This window comes from Leptodactylus fuscus, chromosome 5 (genome assembly GCF_031893055.1).
Source record: "Leptodactylus fuscus isolate aLepFus1 chromosome 5, aLepFus1.hap2, whole genome shotgun sequence".
In the NCBI taxonomy this organism is placed as follows: domain Eukaryota; kingdom Metazoa; phylum Chordata; class Amphibia; order Anura; family Leptodactylidae; genus Leptodactylus; species Leptodactylus fuscus.
The window spans coordinates 160439485-160459379 of NC_134269.1; the positions used below are offsets into that span (position 1 = coordinate 160439485).

Consider the following 19895-nt stretch of genomic DNA (forward strand, 5'->3'; position numbering starts at 1 on the left):
CCATAAGATAAGTCGTATGAAAGAGCATTTTGTTCCTTATGCAGAATCTATTCCAGCTGAGAAGAAAACAGAAATGAATAGGATATAGAGAACAGCTATTCTGTATACTCACGGCAAGTGATGATGTCTGTAAACAAGCGGATTTAATTCTTGGTATCAAAGAATTTTTCATGGATGGGTAATCTATTAGGTTTGCAAATGTAGGGATTATATTTAAGCACAGCTCCTATAGAGGAAGAAAAATATATATGTATCACAATAACAGATATATAATCAAATATACAAACTGTTTTACATAATGTATCTTTCTTTGATAGAAATAGATTAAAGGGCTGAAAAGGGCTGGATATGTTTAGATCAGTGGTTCTTAACCTTGTTTGAGGTACCGAACCCACCAGTTTCATATGCACATTCACTGAACCCTTCTTTAGTGATGAATCAAATATGATTTTTTTCCAAATTCAAGACATAGGTATATGTTTTTTTACTGGTACACAAAATGAACCTTGCATATGGCCTAGGGTTCGATCGAACCCTGGTTAAGAACCACTGGGTTAGATCATGAGCAGGTAGTGTGCCCAGGTCAGGCTTCACCTGTAAAAATAATTCACTCAAAAATCAAGGTAATTCACAATAAAACGTAAGCCGTTTTGCTACCTTTACTTCCAGCCCACATGATGGAAGTTATAAGAAAGTTACTAAAACAACGTAATAATAACTAAGCAACATCCATATCCAAGAACTTTGTGTGAAAATACCAGCTGTGGTAAGATTTCTATGTGTAATATTCACTCTGACCACTAGGGATCACTACTGCCCTTTTTGGATGCAATCATGGAACAAATTTAGCAACAATACATGGCTTGTGTTTCTGGTAGTTTCAATGTGACATGTAATTCACTTTATCAGTAACATTTAAAGGGGATAACCACTTTTAGTACTTAGGATAGGTCATCAGTATTAGATCTGCAATGGTATGATGCCAAGGACCATTGGGTCAGGGTGATGTTATCATGTTAGGAGCCACACTGCTCACCGGCAGCGCAAACTGTAGTACTACAGTGCTAATGTTGGACACTTGCAGATCTAATATTCATGGCCTATCCTAAAGATAGGCCATCAATATTAAAAGGTGAATAACCCCTTTAAATACATTAAACATCTGGGTTTTCATCTCACTGAAAGGACATAGCCTTTTACCTAGATCAATTGCTAGTCAGAAACCCTAAGAAACACATAAAGCAAAATTTCCTCCAGGCAATGTAAATTCTTACGTTTGCCAAACAATCATTTAACTAGTTACACATGACTAAATGATTTAGTGACATGAAAGCAGTATAACAGAACAGCTACCTGAATCTGTATAGACGGTGCCTCCAGCGCCCTGTACACCATGGGTAATACACTGTTCTTTATTTCATCTGGAGGGGTCTTAGTCAGAAGAAGATCCATTTTTTGCAGAAATATTAAAAGTATCTACAAGTAAAGTAAAAAGAAAAATCATTAGGCAGATTCAACTTTGCTTAGAAAAAAAAAAGCTTTAAGAAAGACTGGTATTACAGCTAAACACAGTCACTCACCATGTTGCTAGCCTGATGGCATGAAAAATGGAAGACAATTGGAATAAGTATCAGAAATAAAAGCTAAATAACAATAAAAGATATCAATAATATCATTGTCAGATTCATTTCCATGACATTGTATGCCTTATCCATGGTTAGTTACCAAAAATACTTCTTGGACAGAGGCACCTACAAAACCAGCTTTTCTGCACACAGGAGACCACTTACAGGACAAGACATGGTGATGTTCTTACTCAGTGGCACCCTATTCCTATTTTAGCGCAAAGGGAGAGATTCAGGTATATACTGAACACTGTACGCTCTCCTAATTCCAACCTTTGGCACTGTACATATGGAATTCCCTGTAAACTTTTACACACACGTCCGCACCTTAAGCAACATAATGTAGATACCAATTATCAGTACCAATACCAATAAATACCAGTTATCTGTTAGCCCTATATACACAACACACACAATAATCCCAGCACAAAAATAATGAAAACAAAAAGCAAAACCATAACAACAAACCTGAATAGGTTCCTGTTGCCGAAAAACAGGCCCGAGATCTGGCAGGATGAGCTTTGTATACTCCTCCTTGGTGCACTCTTCTGCGATCAGCAAAACATTGGGTAATACAAATGGCACCATGTCGGGATTAACAAATTCTGAAGTCAGTGCTGGTAATATACGTTGTACAACAACGCGCTAGAAAAATAAAAAACACAATTTTACTGACTTGGCATGGATAGTTTACTGAACTAAAATCTGTTCAGTACAGCTGCAACCACATTTTTTCTACCCAATCTAAAGATTGATCATTGTACTTTGCAGTTAGAGTTGAGCGAGTACTGTTCGGATCAGCCGATCCGAACAGCACGCACGCATTGAAATGAATGGAAGCACCTGGTGCTTCCGGTTTGACGGCAGCCGGACGCTTAACCCCCCGCGTGCCGGCTGCGTGCATTGATTTCAATGCGTGCGTGCTGTTCGGATCGGCTGATCCGAACAGTACTCGCTCAACTCTATTTGCAGTGTGTTGTTCTAGTACAGAGGTAGGCAACCTTTGTTGTACTGAGTGGTGAATATATAATATGTAGTGTACAAAATGTCAGTATTACAGCTGTGCTGCAGCCGGGAGTCATGACCCCTTATTTCCTTACACAGGACTGCTGCCTGTCCCTCCATACTTCACACAGGACTGGAGCCTCTTCCTGTGTAATTTACACATGACTGTAAATGATGAATGGAGAAGCAGCAGACCTGAGTGGCCACTAGGGAAAACATCCGTCCATACCAATGATTAAACTCCAAGCCTATTACCTCAGGCCTGGCCTACAGAAGCTGCATACAAGTAGGAGGTGAAGATAACATTAGCAGAGTTTGGGTCTAGAGGAAGCAGGCAGTAGTAACACCAACATGGTTCAGCACCACTGAGAATGTCCTGATGCTAGTGCTGGGGTCAGATCAGGGATGATTTATTAATTGGTTAGCTCATTCCCTAACCAGACACAAGAGCTAGAATAAAGACATGCTCCTCAAATGCCTACTGGGCCCGCTGACTCCCTTTCTGTCCGTTCACAATGGAATTTACTTTGGATAGTGTTACTGCTGCCTGTTTCCTCCAAGCCCCATCTCCACCGCGTGCCACTCTTAGCACGCATGGCAGGGATTGCCACCCCCTGTTCTATTCCTATAGAGTCTTTTCATGTATTGAATAAAAATATATTTCACTGATCATCTAAAGTATAAATATCTTCTTAAAACTAACTTGTTCACATACAGCCCCAGTTACATAAAAATGAATATCGGTGGAGTCCCTCAGGAGTCTAGGATACAAACCTTTGGCAGTTTAGGAAGGACTTTTGGTAAACCTTTGAAAAACTGGGATTTCTGGAGATTGTCTCGTTGAAAAAGAGAATCAAAATATTGAAGTGTCACCGCCCCAACATCATCAAAAAATGGTATCTGCAAAGTAAGGAACAAGATGTGATTTCTAAGCTTCTGGTAGAAAAATTTGCTATATATATATATATATATATATATATATATATATATATATATATATATATACATACACACACAGTATATTATAAAGACTGTCACCACTAAGATGGTTACAGAAAATCTTAAGAATTCTGAAACAATTTTAATTATTTTAATTGTCCACAAATATAAATATGGTTATATCCATGGGAATACCCCTTTAACTTGTTGGCCTTATTACACTTAGCCAGCTGAATGCCTGCCTCATGTAGCCTAATTTCCATCCTCTCCACTGTCAGTACAATTCTCTGTTCTCCTCAATACAATAAGTACATTGTAAGTAACCCCTATTATCGCCTGTAACCTGCAAGCTTATACAGGCAGACTTGTCTCTTTGGTCTCACTGTTTGATGCTGATAGGCTTCTGAATACTATGGCTGTATAAATGATTTTATTATTGTGAAACATCCTTGGTTCATGGACATATACTGTGTTGAAAAAAAATAAAAATAAATAATAATAATAATAATAATAATAATAATAATAATAGTAATAAATATATATATATATATATTTTTTTTTATTTTTAACTACACCCAAAAGGGTCATTATCTTAGAGACACTAGAGGCAAGAAGGTACATTTTAGGGATAAGTGGGGTTAAATATACCAGATCCTGCAAACCAGTCTTTAACTATAGCAGGCAAGTATATGACATAAGTATACACACAGTTTACATAAGCTGTTCTTACCTTTGTCATTTGATCTGCGTCTGGTCTGACTGCTGGAGTAACATTGAGAAGTAGTTTCACGTGCTCTCGGACTTCTTCTGGCAGGTTTACAAGGATACTTGGATTTAAATGACTTAGCTGCAAAAGGTGGAAAACAGAACTAAGAGAACAGAAGAGAGATGCTACGCATGCAGGACTAGAAGAAAGATTCCATCTTAGTTTTACATTACAGTGAATAACGATGGATATAGACAGAATGTGCCAAGGATATTCTGTACAAAAAAGAAAAAAAAAAAAAAGAGAAATCTACAAATCATGGAGAGATTGAAAGTGTAAGCTGACCATAAGACATTACCCCCCATTCTTGGCTTAAATATCAATCAATGTGTACCAGTTGCCAATAATCTTCTGCCAGACCATCTTTAGATAGAAAAGTCTCATATTTGTAGTTCTATATTTGGCAGCAGTGGCACATTGTGCCCAGACACTAAGCTCCCATCATCCTCTATCATGTAACTACACATAGTAGTTCTTCTGCCGGCCAGAAGAGAAATGGCCGCTTACACAGTAAGTAGGCGGCCATTTTCTTGTGGCCTGTGGGCATGCGCAGTCGGCTCTGCCTGAGGCCTAGAAGTTTGAACCCAGCTCCGAAAGAAGACGCGGAGAGAGGCTGTTCCTGAAGAAGATGGAGGAGGCGCTGGAGAGTTCTCTCGCAGCATTGGGGAACTTTCATCTGTAAAAATTTCTACCAAACGGTGGCGAGGAGAAGACATCTAAAGGTAGGAGAAGAATAGCCTTTCTTAAGGCTATTCCTACGTTTGATCTACAAAAAAATTTGATTTTAACGGTACAATCCATTTAAAGGGCAAACACTTCTTAAACTGCAGGTTGACTTTCCATTGAAATATGCAAACGCTGAGTTTTCCTTGTAGAGCTCTTATAGAGAACATGGAACATGACATGATGCTTAGTGGATTTACTCTTAACACACGTACAGTCTTCTATCCCAAATGGTAGCCATTCTGACCCCTCCCATAATTTCAGAACGAGAAGAGATATCAAACTCTTGATATTAAAAGATAGCAGACCATACCTGGTCCAGTTGCCTGCTAAAGCTTTTGTAAATGTCCTGTTTGTTGACTTCAAAGATGGTCTTTCCTTTGTTATACACTGCATGTACGAGAACCCCAAGCGAGTACATGTCACTGGCAGGGTCACAGCTTACTGACAATATATATTCTGGCGCCAGGTATTCTGGATTAGGCAGACATAGTGATGGTAAATTAGGATCCCATTCTTTACATACATACTTAACCTGCAGAAAGAAGACAAGATGTTATCAGAGTCCGTTAACAATGCAGATAATGTAGAGGAGGGTCCTAAATAAAATGTAATGTTATGCTGACCAATTTAAAGGGAATCTTATGTATGTCATTTTACTTTTCACTAAAGAGAATCTGTGACATATGCTGCCCTATCTGAGAACAGGAATTAAAGAGGCAAATAGAGAAATATTCTATTGTAAACCATATAATCTCCAGTATAACAGCTAAATCTTGTTTGGCTTCTTAGGACAAACAGTGAGAGTCCCAAACACCCCACCCACATACAGCAATCCACAATCCTCCCTGTATGACAGAGAAAGCTGGCAATCCCTATGTGTGAGCAGGTTAAACAGGACTACAAGAGACAGAGAGAGGATCCCAGTCAGTGTTTAATGTGTCATATAATCCCGTATATAACAGAGCCTTAGCCATTAATCATAACCTGCTCTCAGATATAGAGCATAGTTCAATAGACCACGGATCATACACTGAATGTCAATTACGAAGATGCACATGGGCCAACCAAAAAACTGTATATGGGGCTCCAAAGCAGACAGATTGTCACTACGAGGACAACCATGCTAACAAAGGTTCATCAGAAAAAAGGCTTCAATTTGCATGGAAAAATGCACAGTATTGGAATTGGGTCACCGCTGATCGACAAAGGGTCACCTTCCCCAATAAGTCACATTTTCTGACTTATTGAACAGATAAACATTGGTGCGTCAGACGAGAAACATCAGCAAAACAAACATCCTGCAACCAATGTTGGAAGAATACAAAATGGTGGATGCAGCGTTATAGCCTGTGGAATTCTCTGGGCCCACTCATCCATATGGAAGGCACTCTGAACCAATTTGGGTATTAATCCATCCTTGTAGAACACGCACCTTCATGCATACTGTTTGCATTTGCTAGGAAGATGGAATTTTCCAGCAAGACAATGCAAAATGTCATGACTTGAAATGTCTGATACTGGTTGGAATAAAATCACAACTCAAATTTCCATGTATTTCCCTGGCCCCACCTATTCCTCAGACTTCAACCCAACTAAGCATCTGTCAGACCACCTCGATCATCATGTTCGCTCTATGGATCCTCCCCTATGTACCCTCCAGCAGACAACATGGCTCCAGATACTTGACACAACCTCCCAGCACCTTACTGACTCACTCTCAGCCTATCTAGCTGCTGTCCATGCTGCATGTGGAGATTACAATAGATAATAACTGGCGGACATGATAATGTGACTTGACTCTGTATGTAGTGTGACCTCTGCTTAATCTAAGCCTTACTTCGCTCTACTTATGTGGGGCACATTTCAGCACCCATTTTTATGATTATTGAGGCAAAAGTGATCAGCCCCCAGTGATCAGACCTTTAAATCCTATCCTATAGTTAGGGAATAAATAAAAGCAAAATCCCTTTAAAAAAAACAGGTACTGCCAAAGTACAGAGCTTGTGTATATTGTAAGAGCGAGGACAGTATTCATTAGACATGTCATTTAAGACAAAAAGAATACAAATAGAAAGACACAAAATGCTACCCTCTTCACAAGTTACCTCCTGTTCTGATGGATTTACTGATGGATTGCAGAAGTCAAAACCCATAATTTTCCAAGCGCCACTTTTGTTTAAAATAATATTTTCTGGTGTGAGGTTTGAATGAATCATCTTCACGCTGCTATGTAAAAATGACAAACCTTCAGAAACCTACAAAGAGACACAAATTGCTATTATCAAACTAGTGGTTACAATGTCAAGTAATCCTTTCTTTAGCATACTAAAAGACAAAACATGATAAGTGGTTAGTGACAATATCACAGTAAGACAGAGAAAGGCCAAGACAGCCATAGAAAAGGTAGATTCAGACATAAGCAAGTTGGTGTCAACACATACGGTATATACGCAGTGAAATTTTCTCAATGTATATATCCGACATGTACTAGGCTACCCCAAAATCTTACATCAGCTACAAAGTGGCGTAGATTTACAGCGTCAATTTACACCAAAAATATACAATTTACATTGCGGGAGGTTTATCATGCCTTTCTGGGACACAACGCATAAAAAGGTCACACATTTTTGTGCAAATTGGGAAGGGGGGGGGGTGGAATTAAAAAAAAGTGCACTTCTTCCCTCACCACTTATCTGGAGGGTTGTGTGGCAAACACCCTGCAGTATTTATGATACTTTACATCATATTAACCAAAATCTTAAACCAGCAACAAACTGGCGTAGATTTCACTGCAGATCCACAATCCAGCAGGACGTGTGCCGATTTACAACAAGGTGCACCCTCCACCTATGCAGGGGCTATGAAGATTGGTGTTCTGGTGTTGACGACGCCAATTTTCATAATTCTTCCCAATGGTACAACTAAACACAAGAGTATGCCCGCTGGGGCTTCTGGCACCCTCTCTTCCCCTGACCCTGCCTATGTCCTCATTGTGTCCTCTCGTGTCTTGTCTTTGTCATGTCCTTGTCCCTTGTGTGTTTTTAGTTGTCTTATTTGGCTCTCCTGGGCCTCCACGGCCTCAGGGTCCTTTTGCTCTGTTTGGTTTTAGTTTGCCTGTTTTTTCGGTGTTTTGTGTACGAGCCGATATATTGGATTATCTTGTGCCTACTTTCTTATTTTACATCGTATGGCGTGCCTTTGTTTGTTTGCGTTTACGATTTTTGAAAACTTAATAAAACCCGTTTACACCTAAACACAAGAGTATTTGTCCTATAGAACTCAACACTACAGTCACTAGCCCAAATTTACTAGTAGTCAGGAAATAGGCAGTGCCAGAGAAACAGTGGGCCAGACTGTACTGTATAATAAATCAGGTTGTATGACATGTAAGAAGTTTACACCACCTATCGGTTGCCATATGTTGCACTAAATCCCTATAAAAGCCCTATTTTCTTTCGTTTTAATCCAATACCAAGATTGCCGAGAAAAAAAAAATCACCTAAAAGTAGATCATTTTGAAACTGAAATATGCCAAACTCAGGCAACGTAAACCTGCCCCAATGTGCCACAGTGGAGGCAGAGATTGAACAGACAGCAGGTAGAGCACTGTATGACTTGATATGTGACTTTCCTATACACAGATCTCTATTTCTCTTACCTTCAGTAATAAAAATGTGAAAACTTTAGCTAATAATGAAGACGTTTTATAACCACAGATCAAAAGCATTTCTTACCTGAAGCAGGCCATATTTTGTCTCTACATCATACAATTTATGATCCTTAATATCTGCAGGGAGCGGAGATGGGAGATTGTCCCAACTTCCTAGAACATTAGCTAAGCTGGCAAAGACAGGCTCTGTGCAAAAGGCAAGACAATCCCTATATGAAGCAAAAGCAGAAGATATTAACTGTAATTTTTGCATCAACTCATCTGTACTTTTTTGTATCATCTGTAATTCTAAGCATCTCATTGGCAAACAGTTTTAAGAATACATTTTATTCTTTATATTGTACTGCATAAGAGACAGGCCCGGCCACCACTTGTAGATGAATCCCAGCCAATAGCAGCAGAAGTAATGGCTCAGTGTTATAGGTAAAGTCATGCAGTGTATAAATCCACAGTGTTGCCAGAGTGTGTGGCCATTCCCTCAAGCCATTTATAATGCAAGCCATGGCCGCTGCCAGATCCATCCCTTACACTTCATTATGTATGATGGATGCCTTACCTGGATTCTTCAAGTGGATGCTGTACAGTAAGTAACCGTGGATGTCGGAGTCTTGTTAACTGCTGAACGCCCCGCTTCAGGGAATCTATAATTTGATCCTTCTCATACTTCTGATATTTGTCAATCAACTTTTTATCAAATACAAAAACAGCAACTTCCTGTTACAACATGAAAAACATCAGTCATTACAACATCCGTTACTCAAAGACTGTTAGAAATGACAGCACCAATGTAAATGGTGGCATCATTGTCATAGCCAAAAATCTTCAGAACCTAAAAATGCTCCAGAAACGGTCTCCGATTCTCCGTGGCAGCAGATACTTCCAAGGATTCTCTCTAAACCAGAAATACTTAGATACAATGAATGGCTGCCTTCATAGAGACACCTGCCCTTTCATGACTAAAGCTTCCCTTTATAGAGATTATACAAGTGACAAGTTTTCTGCGAATCAATTTCAGTGCGAATTCACTTTACAATGAGATCCATAGATCCATCTGAGCAATTTCGAACGTGACCTGGTCATTGGTGCTAGAGTAGCCAGGGGCCAGTATTTCAAAAACTGTCAAGTTTGTGGGGTCTTCTAGTACAATAGTGTCAATCCTATACCAAAAACTATGCATTTGGGGTAAAACATCCAGTGAAAGGGGATTCTGTGAACATGAGGTCAGAGGAGAAAAGCATACATATAGCATTACGCACGTAATACATTGAAAGCAATAGGGGAAAAAAGCCTCCCATTGATTTTAATGGGGAGCGCACGTATGCCGGCTCCCATTCAAGTCAATGGGATCTGCTTTTTACGCGCTCATTCTGAAAGTGTTTTTATGATCAGAATGAGTGCAGCGTTACATCGTGTGAAGGCTTCCTAATGGTGTAAGAAATGTTTTCTTGGTACAAGTAGGGTTTTCTAAAACCTGTGGATGGATGTTTCAGAGGTAGGACTTCCCTAAGCACCACGGCCCACCAAGTTCACCCACCTCATAGCAGTTGTTTAATCTAACACAGGAGGGCAATGCATCATATCACAAACGTCATATCCTGATAGATTGATCTCAAGAACATAAAGTTTCTATTGCTTCCCCAGCCTTCACAATCCCCATATTATAATTCTATACAGCATCACTAGCACAATGTAGAAATGGCTGTTCACCGCATGTCAATACTTCCATCAAATCTGCAGCATCTCCCCAAAACTTGAGCCAAAATTCCGAAATTGTTTATAAGCCTGCAGTATACCCATCTTTCTTCAGATGGCTAGAAGAACAGTACACGTGGACTATGTACTTAGATGCATTAATAAGAGAAAGTGTCATATTGCTGGCCTAGTAATGTATAGTGTTTGTGTAGTGAGGTAAGAGCAAACACTGTCCATTGACTGAAGTGGAACAATGTCTTACATCAATGCCCAAATGATCAGAAGAACTGCGGAAATCAGAAACAGCATGCATACCAGATTTCCAGGAAAGAGAGTGAATGTCTTATGAAACATTAGCTGTGTCTGTCTACAATGGTTTAAGGGGTTATTCAGTCTCTACTATTTATGGCCTACCCTTAGGATAAGGCATTAATATTAGGTCTGCAAGGGTCCGACACCTGGGAGCCCTACGGATCACCTATAATGAGCCAGCGTGGCTCCCTGTAACATTTATATAGCGTGAGTTGTGCTGCTCACTTGCCAAGTCTAGGTACTGCAGTGCTGTGCTACAGACTTCAATGGGACAACACTGCAGTACTTACGATCAATGCCACAGCAAATGAGCAGCGCCAATCGATGGCCTAGCCTACGGAAACTGGGTAACCCCTTTAACAGAAGCTGCCTAGCATGACTCCCTTATTGTACTGAAGGCGTTTATGGGCTAACAATGGGTATATGGATTATCAACACACTGCATTGTCTTGTAAAGAAAGTGCTGCTGAAAACATGACATTTCGGAATACCCGGCTCCAGAGACTTGTCAAGCAGTGGCTATTAAGAAATACCAAGTACCTACCTGTTTGGTCGATTTTTTTGTCCCATTGAAGATTTTCCAGGCAAGTCCATTGCCACCACTGGCTATATGTTTTCCTACATCAAATTCCCTTGTGACTGGGTTTCCCATTACAGCACTTGTAACATCTGCGGTCACCTTCGTGACTGTACTTTTTAGCTTGTTTAACATGGACTCCATTTTGGTTTTCTTTGCTTGACCTTGTACAAATTAGAAAATGAAAAAAGTAGCATTTCAGTGCATTACAATGTTAGGAGGACATTAGATAAGAATGGAAAGAAATTATTTTCTCAAGTATGTGTACAAGGCTGTCGGTTTCTCACATGTTTATAGTTAACAATGAATATATTACAAAGTGCAAACAGGAACTTGCAAGCGTTGAAAGTCAAAGTAAGGACAGGAAATAAAAATACATGTCAAAACACTTGTAAAGAAAATTTCATTTGTCTAAAACTATGTAAACGTCTCAGACAAAACATCCTCATGCATGGAAAACAATAAAAGAAATGGAAAATGGTATATGGTAATGAAAATGTATACCACTCGCACAGACTTTAACCTCTTAAGGACACAACAATTTTCTGTTTCATCAGATACCCTATATTCAGCCAGGCTGAATTCCAAGTGGGGGGAAAAACCCAGTCCTCAAGCTCAGGGAAGGGGCAGACAGACAACCAAAACACCCCCTCACCTTCCCCAGCACCTACTGCACCCCAAAACTCCGACCATTTTCATTTTTTTTTAATTTTCCAGTAGCTGCTGCATTTCCCCCCAGGCTTATACTCAAGTCAATAAGTTTTCCCAGTTTTTTGTGGTAAAATTAGGGGCCTCGGCTTATATTTGGGTCGGCTTATACTCGAGTATATACGGTAATCATTTTATTTTGAAGCCAGAGCTGGTAAACTTCCTCCGATTCCAGCCAAAATGCATCCTAAACTCCAACTGCACAGCCCAAGAGGAAAACACTGGAATATTTTTCCCTTATCCTTTCAAGTAGGGATTACAAAATAATAACTGGTATATCCAGTGGAGGATACACTATTGCCTGTCCCCCATAGATTTGTGCTTGTACTGCATTTGTATCAGTCAATCCTGTTATGATCCAGTACAAAAAAACAAAAAAAAGCACACAATAAACCTAAAGACATAAAATGCAACATGTTGTTAAAACATCGCAAAAACTGCAACATGTAAATGAACTGTAATAGCTTCTTTTAGCAGCGGGACTGACCTGCAAACCACTCGTCAAATTCCCAGCAGTAAATTGTTAGTCTGCTTATGGTGTATGTTTTATTTGCAGAATAGACCGTTCAAAGCCTGCTGTATGTGAACCCCAGGGGTATGGCCTGCAGTCCCTGGGGGGCTATGTGCCACGGGTTAAGAACCACTGGTCTATATTACATGATGTACTTCAGGCAAATCCCCCTACCCAGGACTGATGCCCAAGCATGGCTGTGGTCGCTACCTCATTTGAGAAACACAAGGAGCACATCCATCAGTACTGTTCTAGAGAGATCTACATTGGATTCAGGAGAATGGTGGTAATTCCATAAAAATTGCTAATATAATACAGAAGCTATCATACATCCACATCAGTGCCATCTACGACTACTAAACATCGGAAATAAAATGTGTAGGCTGCCCAATAGAAATTTATACTTATATATTTTAGATGGAATTTACCATCAAACATATCTGTGAGAAGAAGACCTCAAGGATATATCGTCTATATTACTATTATTATTGTTTAGCACCATTAATTCCATGGTGCTTTACATTTGGGGGTTACATACAGTACACAGAATATACAGATAGATATAATACTAACAATGACCGACTGGCACAGTGGGGTAGAGGGCCCTGGCTGCGAGATACTACATACCCATAGCGAAAGAAAGCATGGAGGGTTCTAGCATCTTACTTCATCCACTTAGACTAAGGTCACATAAAGCAAAATGAATCTAAAAAGACTGTGAAAAAAAGCACAGCAGAAAAGGCAATCCCCAAAACACTTGCATTTTTCACTGTTTTTCTGCTATATTTTGCATTTTTTGACTCCCACCATATAAGTCTATGGGGAAATAATAGTGCAGGGGTCAGCAACCTTCATCACTCCAGCTGCTGTGAAACTACAACTCCCAACATGCTCCATTCACGTCCATGGGAGTTCCAAGAACAGCAGAGCAAGTATGCATGCTGGGAGTTGTAGTTTTACAACAGCTGGAGTGCTGAAGGTTGCCGACCCCTGTCATAGTGTTTTCGAAGACAAAAGTAACATGCTGTGTTTCTTGAAATGATGTCGATGAGATTCAGTGAAATCTCATTCACTTTGCTGGGATTGTAAACCACAGCATTTTTCCTGCAGTGTTTCCACAAGGGGTGTCCTCGGCCTTAGGCACTTTCAGGAGACTATAAGACTGAAGCCCCATGTTGTGGAAACGCAGCTTTTTAGTTGCAGATTTTGCAGTGGTTTTTTGAGCCAAACCCAAGAATAACTACAGAAGGAATGAGAAATATAAAAGAAGAACTTGGAAGGAATACCTTACCTTCTGCTGGATCCACTCCTGCGTTTGACTCGAAAAACTGCAGCAAAATCTAAAATGTGAGGCCTCAGCCTAAGGTGCATTTTCTTTACTCAGAGGTTTGTTTAAGGGTATTCACACGTGTTGTAGCCAAACCATGATAACCACATGCCTACTACCATGCCGCAAGTGTACTTGTTGTGGTTTGCAAGTTACAAGTACAGGTGTAGGATGACAATGAATAGGAATCTGTATGCAGTAACCACGGCTCTGCCGACATGTGTAAAGGCTGCCAGAGGCTTGTGGATACCGTTTACATATCATAAATTTTGCAAAGTGCTCCAAATATTGAGAAATACACTTTGTGCTACAGCTAGCCATACACTTAGGCGTTTGGGCAATAGTTATTCCTTCCAACCACCATACAGATGCACGCTTAGCTCGGCCAATTGTGCCTGTGTTCTGAATGAAGATAAGGGAGAAAGCTGCTGCCAGACACATCTGGTGGAGACTTATCATCCTGTAAAACATAAGCATTCAGCGTGTTTAAAGGGGTTGTACAGTGTTTAACTTTAACTACCTGGTCAGATGGTGGTGATGAACCTGGGGGTTCTAGCACCGTCATGAGTTGGGGGGGGGGAAGGAGCAATACTTCCAATCATGTGACCCCTGGGTTGTGACGTTGCCAGATCCATCAGCGTCCACCAGACCACGTAAGTCAATTTAAACTCCCTGGACAAGTGTTTCATTCCAACTGTCCAAACTTTCTCTTCCTTACAATCTTCTTTTGTTGTACATAATAAGCTAGGATCTCACTAGCCTTCAGAGGACTCAGCCGCTGAATCCATATAAAATTGGCAGAGAGAAAAGTCCTGCAAGGTATCGTCAGAAACCAATCGGATCCCATTACAGTCTATGAAGTCTGCGAGTTTCCAAGCGTAACCGCTTTTTAAGTTGCCATGGTTTCCATCTCTCAGGTCCCCATGCAGACCTGAAGGACGGAAACCTGAAGGCTATTGTGAACCTAGCGTTAGATGGTTGACCCATGCCACCAAACTCATTGGGTTCTTCTGACATTAGCCTAACACTGCTAGGGAATCTACGGCGTGGGAAACGTGATGGTTAGCCCCATTATGTCAGACACAAGCCACAGTGTCAGAATTTGGAGAGGAATCTGAGGCAGAAGACTGTCTCAAATTCCTATCTATATTCTGTTGTGTGAACTTACTGTAGCTTTATCAAAGCGACTAAAAAAAAAAAAAAATGTCTCAACTATTTCTGAGAAGACTGAGACAGTGGTTCTTAAAGGGGTTGTAAGGGCAAAATTTTATTTTTTAAATAGACTGGGGGAGGTGAAAAAAATTTAAAAAAAGTATTATCCTCCCCTTTCCCCAGTACTCCAGTGCCTCCCAGCACGGCCTGTCCACTGTTGTCTCCGGTGGGATTCTCTACCACATGTGACCGCTGAGGCCAATCAGGAATATCACTTCCTGAAGACACTGAAGCAACAGGACTGGACCGCGCTGGAGGACAGCGGAACATGGTGGACAACATAGTATGATTTTTTTTTTCCCCCAACCTCCCCGGCTTATTAAAAAAATAACTTTTTTACCCGGACAACCTCTTATAGGGCTCGTTCACATCTGCGCCCGGTCTCCGTACTTCAGGTTTCCGTTTCCTGCATAAAACAAAGCAGGAAACGGAAACCTGCAGGAGTCTCTCTCACCCATTCATTTGAATGGGTGAGAAAGCTGTCCGGCCATGAGCGGCGGTGAGCGTTTTAGGCTCTCCGCCGCGAAACCGGGTTTTTTTTAATCCGGACACAGAGTCGGACATGCAGTACTCTGTGTCCGGATTTAAAAAAACGGTTTCGCGGCGGAGAGCATAAAACGCTCACCGCCGCTCACGGCTGGACCCGGTCTGTGCTTTCCGTCTTCTTGCATGCAGAAGACGGAAAGCACAGAACGGAGACCAGAACGCAGGTGTGAACCTAGCGTAAGATCATCTTCAGTTCAGTTCTTGCTCTTTACAGGTCTCCTACCCCCAAGGACAAGAAATCACACTGAGGGGGCAACACGGTGGCTCAATGGTTAGCACTAGAGATGAGCGAGTAGAGTAGTATTCAATCGAATATCGAATACCAAAGTTCGACACCTTGGATCCTCCAGGTTCCGGAAGTAGCAGGACGAGGAGCACGAGGAGGTTTTCGCATTGAATTCAATGGAATTTTCTCGTGTGGTATTCAACCAATACGAGTATTCGATCGAATACTACTCGCTCATCTCTAGTTAGCACTGCAGCCTTGCAGCGCTGGAGTCCTGGGCTCGATTCCCGCCAGGAATAACATCTGATAACATCTGCAAGGAGTTTGTATGTTCTCCCAGTGTTTGTGTGGATTTCCTCCCATACAGTGCATGTTACAGAAGAATATTGCCAAAAGAAGTCTTGCTAGTAGTTATTTCAAAGAAGAAATAGACTATAAACTAAGGAGGCTTACACCAGCCAAAACATAGCAATGCCTGGGCCTCACCATCCACATGATACTACGGGCTAAGTCCCATATAAGAATGGGAGCACCGAACAATTCGAGAAGCAGAGCTGTAAACCACTTCTCACAACATTACAGCATTTCATCGCCGATCACCAAAGAAGTGCGACTTCCTTGTAAATCCGAGAATGATGTATCTGGCAGTAACAGGCTATGTAAGGAGATGAACAAAAGAAAAATAACACCATGGCCCACATTTACTAAGCAGTTTAAGCTATTTTTTTAAGAGGCAAATAAACGGCAAACTTTGACGTTCCGCACATTAGTGACTTTTCTTGTCAACTGGCAACTGGTTGTTGTGTCCAAAGAGATGTAGTTTTACTCAAATTTACCCATTCAGATGAACAGAATACGTTTTCAATAACTAAAATAAATGCAAGAAATCTGCTACATGTGACTTCCCCTATTATGGAGATAGATTAATTAAACAGGATAACATCCAAAACAAGCATCTGATCAATGGGAGTGCGAGTGCTGGAACTCCCAACAATCAGGAGAATTAGGGGTCCTTTGTAACCAAGATGGAATGGAGTGGTGGCTACAAACAAGTCCTTAGAGTATCTATGGGGCTCCGTGCACTGTACTTCGAAGCATCCAAGTAGAATTCAAGAAAAGACATGTCCTGCCTATCACAGGCTTCCCTTCAGTCATTTGACCTCAACACCATCAAACATTTATAGGACACTTGCAGAGCAAGAAAGTCAAATACTCATAAGATACGCTTTGGAACAAACTCAAATCTTGGAAAATATAGGCCTGCATATAACACAAAGCCATTGAGAAGAAATTATCAGTTTTTTGGTGCATTGTCCCTTCTTGAACCAAAGATGCGGCACATCCCCATCCGGCATCTTGATCTCCACTTTTTGCACATACAGCCAGACTGGGGCGAGCCTATGACATCTCAATCCTCCATATTTATTATAACTCAGGCCAATTTCATGCTGTCACACAGGGGTGAGTCTTATTTATTAAGAGACCAGAACCAGAATCCCCTGATAGCTGTGCCTCATGCCAGTTGAGGGGACCTTACTACCACGTATGAAAGTAAATATGCAACAAGCTATGCATCTAATTCATTATATAATATCAATAATTGTATAATATTTCACATAATGATTGATTATATTTTGAAGCCAAGAGTCAACAACTTTTTTTCTGATTCCACCCAAAACTGCTACCAACTCAGACTATATAGCAAGGTTAGGACCATGAGAAACAGCTGCCCTTTACCTGTGATGTCCACATGATCTACCGTACTTGGGAATGCCTTTTCAGGACAACCACTCTACTCCACCTTACATTGCTTGCTAGCAAAGGTTCTCTGTCCTAAAAGACCCTCGTATGGATGCGGCTGCAGAGAGTCTGAGGTCCCTTTCACCCTCCTAACAGCAGCACGCTGATCCTAATGTTCATGCCACTATAGGAAGTTTAAGAATACCTGTCACCGCTCCTGACATGTCTGTTTTACTAAGTAATTGTGTTCTCCATGAAGTCATGAAATAACTTGTATCATATAACGTTGTGTTGTGGAGTTCCTCTGTTATTGCTCCTGGAAATGTATAATGTATTGCTCTTCTAAGGATAATATGAGTATTTGCTAAGACAGGCACATCTAACCTAAAGAGCTGACAGGTCCATTTTAAATGGGTTGCCCGGACTTAAGCTTCATATGGCCTATCCTCCATAAATACCTGATCGGTGCGGGTGACAGCTTCATGAAGCCACTTCCAGAAAGCTCCATCCTCTGTATAGCAGACTGGGTGCCATCACAGCAGCTCAGCTCCTATTGAAGTCATTGGGAGTTAGGCTGCACTGATGCCTCCCAGACACTATATAGATAATGGATCCTTCTACTTCTAGCCCTAAACACTGTATAGGATGGGCATCATAAGTGGCTCTGTACAGGTGTCTGGACCAGGGGCTGGATGTCGGCCCTCCAGCGATCAGGTATTTATGGCCTATCCTGGGGATAAGTCATAAAAAGCTTAAGCCCAGACAACCCCTTTAATGTCTCATTTATGTAAACACACCCTTAAAGGGAACCTGTCACATGGAATATAATGGTCAATCTCTAGGAAGCACGTTATAGTGATAAAGATTCATTATAATATGCTCTAGTTTGGAAGTCAAGGAGGCGTTCCCATCAGTGACTGACAGCCCCCTCTCTATGTATATACAAAAATACTGTAGCTGTCAATAACTAATGCGACCGCCTACATAACTTCTCAAGCAGGAAAATGTAGAGGTTGTAATAGATAAGCAACAAGTTATACTGAATCTTTTCATACAAACCTATTCATCCATCTGCCCCGCTCCTTCTGCTGTGTAACTCACTGCCTGGAGACTGGACAGCGGTTCCTTGGGGCAGGTGCCTTCTAATAAAGTGTCTTCTTTTTAAGGGGTTCTGCACACACTCATGTATACAGTACATAAGTCCTGTTACAACATGCGATCTACCACAATGTCCTTAGTCTATGATCCATTACAGCTCTATAACATTATATTATGCGACAGATCGGCAGAAGAAGCTATTACAGTTGGTCAAGGGGGTGGAGCACTATATGGCGATCTATATATGATGTGAAGGGGAAACCTCTACTTGAAGCCTAAGACATTGTCCAATATCGGTTGACAGGTCCTGAGGACCCATCAGTAGGTTTACCAAAACCTGAGTCCAAGAAAACGGATCGGGAAGTGACGGAGGGGCATCACAGTGAGGGGCAATAGACGAGCGGTGTAGGGGCACATAGAGCACCCGGCAGCAGTGTCTGGGGGTAACAGTGGGTCACACAATGAGAGCAGGCTGTGGGTGACACTTGTGCTGGGTGACTTGTATGCCCACTAGCCCTGGCACAGACTGTCTGACATCTACTGCCAAGTTTGGCTTCATTTCCTTAACCCTTTGGTAACAGATCTGCCAACCACCTGATGACTTTCAGCTACACCCCACACAGCTCCAGACACAACCAGCATATGAGCTGACTCCATCGATGTCAGTATGAATACCCCCACCTATAGGTAATATTATGACCCCATGGCTCTCCTCTCCGTACAGTGACATGGATGTGGCCCCATACCTGTCCCCAGGAGGCGGCGGGCTGCGCTCAGGACATACGGCTACGTGCTCCTCCCGTCAGGCCGCTCCACTTCTTTCCTCGTTCAGGTGGCTCCACATCTGCCGTCAGCTGACCACCTTACTCCGGTCACTAGAGCGCAACAATAGTGTCCACAACTGTACCTGACCGAGCCGCCATCTTGCTGAATGTCATAAAGCTACCTCACCATCCCAGAGGCTACAACAACATGGCTACCACACTACGAGCCGTCACCTAATACACGTTGTGCTCTAGTAAAACTGAAAGGTGTCCGATGAACAAACAAGCCATTCTTACGACAATGACGTATAACGAGGAATAATGTGTCAGTCTGATAATATAGAATTATAGTTATTGTTACTCTCATCTGGTCTAATGTGGAGAATATTGACGGTCCTTGTCTGCACAGTTGCACTTATCAAAGCTTTTCATATTTCAGGAAAAACAATTC

The 19895-nt window shown here is 41.4% G+C and overlaps 1 protein-coding gene across 2 annotated transcripts in view; it reads right to left on the reverse strand.

The window, feature by feature from the left end:
* The window catches only part of SCYL2 (SCY1 like pseudokinase 2), a 30673-nt gene extending 11042 nt beyond the window's left edge, over nucleotides 1-19631 (reverse strand). The window contains exons 1-12 of one of the 2 annotated variants that reach the window (XM_075274581.1): nucleotides 19427-19631; nucleotides 11280-11476; nucleotides 9288-9445; nucleotides 8796-8940; nucleotides 7167-7316; nucleotides 5372-5593; nucleotides 4300-4416; nucleotides 3405-3530; nucleotides 2094-2270; nucleotides 1581-1592; nucleotides 1354-1476; nucleotides 113-226 (exon numbers count right to left, since the gene is read on the reverse strand). In XM_075274581.1, the coding sequence (XP_075130682.1) occupies nucleotides 113-226; nucleotides 1354-1476; nucleotides 1581-1592; nucleotides 2094-2270; nucleotides 3405-3530; nucleotides 4300-4416; nucleotides 5372-5593; nucleotides 7167-7316; nucleotides 8796-8940; nucleotides 9288-9445; nucleotides 11280-11456 (1521 nt within the window). In that variant the 5' untranslated portion in view covers nucleotides 11457-11476; nucleotides 19427-19631. The remainder of the gene's footprint in view (nucleotides 1-112; nucleotides 227-1353; nucleotides 1477-1580; nucleotides 1593-2093; nucleotides 2271-3404; nucleotides 3531-4299; nucleotides 4417-5371; nucleotides 5594-7166; nucleotides 7317-8795; nucleotides 8941-9287; nucleotides 9446-11279; nucleotides 11477-19426) is intronic. The other variant, XM_075274582.1, reaches the window with a different exon arrangement.
* Nucleotides 19632-19895: the final 264 nt, after the last annotated feature.